Below are 6,000 nucleotides of genomic sequence, written 5' to 3'. Positions count from 1 at the left end.
AACGCAGTATTTTCTTTCTCGAAGGGCGTAGTTTTTCGACTAGAACAACGAAATAGGCGCCTTTATTTTACAAACGTATTACGCGACCTTGACATTACGGACGTTCACACCTGATTTTCATATTTGTGTCCATGTTTCCATACTTACCCAAAAACAGTTTAAGAACCCAATTTTGTCAATATTCAAGTGTTACCTTTTACACAATTATCACTGCATCGATAATGCAGTCTGATGTATTAAAACAAGTTTTGATCTGCGTTATTCATTCGTTTAGGGAATGCTCTGTGTAAATCTATAGGTGTTGTATAGATCTACATCCCTTCTTCAAAAGAACATTCTTACAATGTTTAGGGTTTAGGGCCAACGTCGCATTTGGACTGGCCAGAGGGTACAATAGCCCCCCAATTTAGATCTTTACAGCTAGTCTTTATTGAACTGTCTAGACGCGGTTCAAGGTTTGGTAAACACCCTTAGTGTAAAAGAACAAAAACGCGAGGCGTCATGGCCTTAGTTAGGCCTATAGGGTTTCACGCATTTATAGTCTACGTGATGATTTGGTTTCTGCACTCTGATAGACTGAACTATTATTCCATTTCAAATGATCGAAGAAGTGTAAAGAAATTTATTTAAAGAAGATGCTGATTAATTAACATACACATTTCTGCTTTTAATTTGTACAAAACTTTTAAAAACAATATTTATAATTACAAAAACTCAAGCACATTCCTTTACTAAAAGAAACAAGCTATTACTAAAAAGAAGTTCAACGTATTCTGGAATATACAGATTTATTTACTACACCATACACTGCATGCTACCGAAACAAATGCATACACAATTCTACACTAATGGAAACACAAATTGATTATTGTAATCAAAATTGCTTTTGCTTACTGCAAATGTAGTGACTTACATAGCATAGCCTTGTACCATGAAAATTGCAATAAATAAAAAAAAAAAAAGATACAATAACATTCACAATTAAACAAAAGAACATGAAAGGATTGTCAATCGTTTGGTACCATTCTTCTTCTTTTTCTTCTTCTTCTTTTTCTTCCTCTTCTTAGAAGGTTTGCTTTTGTAGATATCATTTTTACAGAGGTAAGAGTTTATTATGTTAATTGGCTACCAACATTTTTGCATAGTAAAAAGTATACATCAGACCTCACAGTTTAATTTGCGTATCTGTTTCGGTTGAATGCATAAAGTCCCAAGAACGTACATAAACATGACTCCATGGAAGTGGTCTGGTAAAATAGAAAATCTAATGACTTCAGAATAAAGGGTTTCCAGTAAAGTACTGGAGACGATCTCGGTTTAGCTTTTTTTCCTTCATCCTTCTGTTTTGGAACCAGATCTTCACTTGTCGGTCTGTAAGGTTTAGCATTCTTGACAACTGGAGGCGCTTCTCTTTATTAATGTACACATTGAAAAAGAATTCTCGTTCAAGTTCTCGGATCTGATATTTTGAATACGGGCACCTCTTTTTTCTGGACTTTGTACCTACCAAAGGAAACAAAGCTGGGTTAGCAATGTCATTAGAATCTAACTGTGCTTAACTTAGTCATGCAACCACTTAACATTAAACACATCAAGATCAAACATGTTTCCTACAACAGTTATAAAGAACTTAAAAATGTATTCATATACAAAGTCTACTTTTGTGACTTACTTTATCGTCATTCTAACAACAGATGTACACATGCACAACGAAGAAACTAGCTAAGAACCCAAGATACACAAACGCAAACAGTCATAACGCTCGAACACGAACATGTATGGGCGCGCGCACAAAAGCATGCTAGTGAGCTTGTTTTGTTATTTTTTTTCAACCAGCAGCGCTAAACTTTCTATTACAATCTGTCGAGCTAGTCCACTATACTATTAAACCAAATAAGCTTAAACTTACAGACCCATGAAACAACACTAAATGCACTTCACTTAACGAATAGGGTATACGATCATAAAGGTCTTTATAAATGCATATCAGTTTGTAATTTATTTCAGAAAAACACATCTCGCTGTCACCATTGCCATATGCCCCTAGAACTGCTTTGCAATCATAAAAATAGTTTTACAACAGCAAGGCAAGTCGTACTGGGTATGTAAAAACCTTTGCATGCTAATAAAGCTGCACATAAAACCCGAACAAAGTGGTCCAGCAGCTTTAATGTGTGTACCTACTTGAGCCGTTGTTCTTCTCCTCTTGCTCGCATGTTGATAGTGGAAGTTCTTCCTCTGTGGTGTCAGCGTCTCTTTTCTCCTGATCCGCGCTATCTGAGGACACTTTATTACATGCGGCATCTCCGGGGACAGTAGGCTCAGTCTTTTGTCTCGAGGACTCGGGGTTGGGCTTTGCAGCGTTAACAGTTTCGAAAAACTGGTCAAAGCCTTGTGGAAGTACTCCGTTTCGACCGACATTGGTAAAAAAATTGCACGCGGAGTTCGTGCCGCCGTGATGGCTGTACACCGATTCATTTTTAAATATCATTTCCGCTCTGTTTGATGACTGGAGTAGATCTCGGTGCATTATCTCGTCCGTTGAATAGTAGGACGCGTAATTGCCCCTGTAATGCCATTTGCTCGGGTGATCCAGTCCATAGTCTCTGAAAGACACTTCACGAACAGGTTGGACTTGAGCTATATTGGAGGAGTATGGAAAATTAACTTGACACGATGTGGTCTGCGGTAAAAACGACGACACGCTCGAAAAATCCGGCGCTGAGACATAGTACGTGCAGTTCGGTAAATACATATTGGACGCGCAGTTACCACGATCATCGTAGTCGGTCATATCTCGGTTTGGCGTTAGAGAGCACGAACAGGCAACTCGACTGTGTTAAACTTTGTACATCTATTGCACCATAGGCGTGTGGACAGGAGTCGTGAGGGAGAGAAAAAAAAAATCGGAAACGTAGGCTGACGTGCAATTCATCTTGATCGATTCTTGAGGTAATTGTGTCATGTGATCCGGTAAAGAAATTACCATATATCAATATCAGTCATTAGAAACTGTCCTGAGCAGCTCATAGGCAAAAGCACACGGCAAATTATTGGTTGCCTGCATCTTTTGAAACTCCCCATATGCATAAACAAGACATTAGTAAGCTAAACATGGAATGCCAGATTACCAGAGACAATTTTGCTTCAGAAATTAGAATGACAGATTACAACAAATTAAGTATAATTTGTAATATTTAGTCAGATTGTGATATCTGATTATAATGCAATAATACTCAGGTTCGTTATTGTTAGGAATATATATTTTTTCAGGTACACTGGCTTTACACGTGAGGATTCTGTGACTTTTATAAACAGAATACCCCTTTTCAAACTCTTCAATAGGAGATTTGAATAAAAATACGGATTTATTATTGATCTGATTTTAATCAAACTGCTGTTTTGTTCCTTTTCTCGACAGTTACAGTAATCTATAAGTATTACCCTGCATTTCTTGATTTTGCATCAGTGACATAACTACACAATGCTTTATTATTCTGACTCTCTGTCCTTTGTCTTTCGTTTACAGATTTAAGAAAGCGCTAGCACAGTTTATAAATAAAAGACTACTCGTTAATTTATTTATATGTGAGTCATTAAGTATATGCTTCTAAAATAGAAAAATACATTTTCCAAAAGGCAAACAGGGTACGCGTATTCCCAAAATAATTTGTAAAATATAATGATGATTATATATCCAGCATCGCCAACATTAGAAAGTAATTTTTCAAACACCACCACCAGCACCATTACTACCACAACCGTCAGTGGGTTACCGCTACTATTATTAATACTCTACGCATAGTAGTAGTAGTTGTGGTACAACTAATTTTAATAACAGTAGTAATTCAAATAATGTAAGTTTCACTTACTGTAGCGTTTCAGTAACATATCCAAGCTCCATCTGTTGAATAGTTGAATTTTATTTATTTATTTATTTATTGTTTGTCGAACGCTCGTCTTAGCAATTAGGCACATTGAAATGTCCTGAGCTACGCTGGATTCACACTGCCAAGTCCAAAACAACCCTTATGGCTTTGAACGTCTGAGGCCTGAAAGGCAGCCGGCAATCCACAATAACCGTCAGCACTTAAATCATTTTATTGCTCAAACAAAAGGATGAGCCTTGGCTTTACTGTCTTGTAAGTAAGATGTGTGGACGTATTTGGTGACTACACCAAAGCCAAAAAAGGAAAATGTATTATAAGAATATGTTATACAATTGCTTATATTACCAAGTCTAAACGTTTTACAATTGTTACGGTTTAATTTAATCTAAGACGTTAAAACATACTTGTTTTGCTCTTCCGTTTTTATTTTTTATTTTTTTGTTAACTCGAATTATATTCAAGCTGAAATCGTGTATCTTTAGCCCAGATTGAGCCAATTCACGTTCCTAAAAACAACAGCACCAACAACAATATATACCCAATTTTTTTGTGCTAAGAACTATGAAAATGCAAGCGATGAAAGCTGGAGCTACCTATTTAAGGAGAAGTATTCAAAACAAATCTACCACTAGTATAAGCATTTACGTGGACAAAACTATATTTTTTTCTAATTATTCCGAAAAGACGTTGTTATATTTATTTAAGCTTTACTGTTAAAAAAGTTATTCTTACATATAAACGGAGATATAAATGAATGCAACCTTATTTAAAATAATTGTAAAATAGTCTAATAATTCTAAATAAACAATAATAATAATGATAATAATAAAAAAAATCAACATTAATAATGCAGATTCACAGCGCAGAGATTTCATATAATTCGATCTGCTTAGCATTTTCTTTTAATTATAATTTAAACGCACCACCACCACCACCACCACCACTACTACTACTACTACTACTACTACTACTACTACTACTACCACCACCACTACTACTACTACTACTACTACTACTACTACTACTACCACCACCACCACTACTACTACTACCACTACTACTACTACTACCACCACCACCACCACCACCACCACTACTACTACTACTACTACTACTACTACTACCACCACTACTACTACTACTACTACTACTACTACTACTACTACTACTACTACTACTATTTATGGTAAAAAGGTGAAGCCTAACTTGACCTTAACTTTGTTACTGCGTCCCAATATAGGGCGCGCGCCAAAATAAACGTCGTCTCGCTCCCTGCTTATTGAATAAATTAATGAATTAGTAAATTGTATTTCCCTTGAATCTTTAAAAACTCTTCGAAGTATTAGAACAAGAGAACAGTGCAGTTAAATGAATGTTGCATATATAGGGTTTATATATATATATATATATATATATATATATATATATATATATATATATATATATATATATATATATATGGTGTTTACATAAGATAAATATTATTTAATTTTATTCAATAAAATAGAGCATGTTCTCATGTATTTAAAAGGATGCTCCACAAGCTGAAAACGTGTTCGTGTATTAAGTAAAATGCAAATGGACTCGCTTAAATGCACTCAAACGTTTTGAATTTTAGGTTAGAAAGTATATCATTTTTCTTTTATTTTCAAAAATAAAATGTATTTTGACGGGACCTATTTTAACGTAACAGACACTAAAGTACTTTTGCATCTACATTTATGCAGTTTGATACCAAAAATACCACATTTTAAAAAATATTTCCCACTAGTCGAATCATAATATTTTTTCAATGCACTCATATAACGCTAATATATCAGGCTACCAAATCATTTGCACTAAACATTCACCTACTAACGTGATCTAAACATCGAAACAAAAGAATACACTAAGATACAAGCCTGTACAATAATATTATATATTTTTCAATCACAAAAAATAAATTAAACACAAGAAAATCTATTAAATATCAAACATACAGCATATACTTTTTTTGGCGACTTATTACTTTATACTTTCCATACTTCATACTTACTTTATTGCAAAAAAAGTTAGGATACATTGTCCTTATACAAGACGTTAGCTCTCTTATTAAAGGTAAATTTGTCAA

At 34.6% G+C, this 6,000-nt stretch overlaps 1 protein-coding gene across 3 annotated transcripts; it reads right to left on the bottom strand.

Annotated features, from left to right (window-relative positions):
* Nucleotides 1–601: 601 nt before the first annotated feature.
* hoxd11a (homeobox D11a) lies at nucleotides 602–4,025 on the bottom strand. 3 transcript variants are annotated; one of them, XM_046841489.1, is made up of 3 exons: nucleotides 3,873–4,025; nucleotides 2,185–2,616; nucleotides 602–1,503 (listed from the first exon to the last, which is right to left on the bottom strand). In XM_046841489.1, exons 1-3 carry the CDS (start codon nucleotides 3,889–3,891, stop codon nucleotides 1,274–1,276), a joined length of 681 nt encoding a protein of 226 aa, XP_046697445.1. In that variant the 5' UTR covers nucleotides 3,892–4,025; the 3' UTR covers nucleotides 602–1,273. The 3 variants fall into 3 exon arrangements, with proteins under 3 accessions (XP_046697445.1, XP_046697436.1, XP_046697425.1); XM_046841480.1 differs by having other exon boundaries at nucleotides 2,185–2,640; nucleotides 3,873–4,023; XM_046841469.1 differs by lacking the exon at nucleotides 3,873–4,025 and having other exon boundaries at nucleotides 2,185–3,821.
* Between the last annotated feature and the right edge of the window lie 1,975 nt (nucleotides 4,026–6,000).

This window comes from Silurus meridionalis, chromosome 3 (genome assembly GCF_014805685.1).
Source record: "Silurus meridionalis isolate SWU-2019-XX chromosome 3, ASM1480568v1, whole genome shotgun sequence".
NCBI classification, from domain to species: domain Eukaryota; kingdom Metazoa; phylum Chordata; class Actinopteri; order Siluriformes; family Siluridae; genus Silurus; species Silurus meridionalis.
Note: the sequence above shows the minus strand (reverse complement) of the source record. Positions and strands in the feature narration are given on the sequence as shown.

What these genes read in the sequence shown, in the direction of transcription:
- hoxd11a (XM_046841469.1), bottom strand. Translation starts at nt 2,794, where the DNA reads ATGACCGACTACGATGATCGTGGTAACTGCGCGTCCAATATGTATTTA. An exon ending in GGAGAAGAACAACGGCTCAA is followed by an intron (nt 1,504 to 2,184) that starts GTAGGTACACAC and finishes TTCCTTTGGTAG; the next exon opens with GTACAAAGTCCAGAAAAAAG.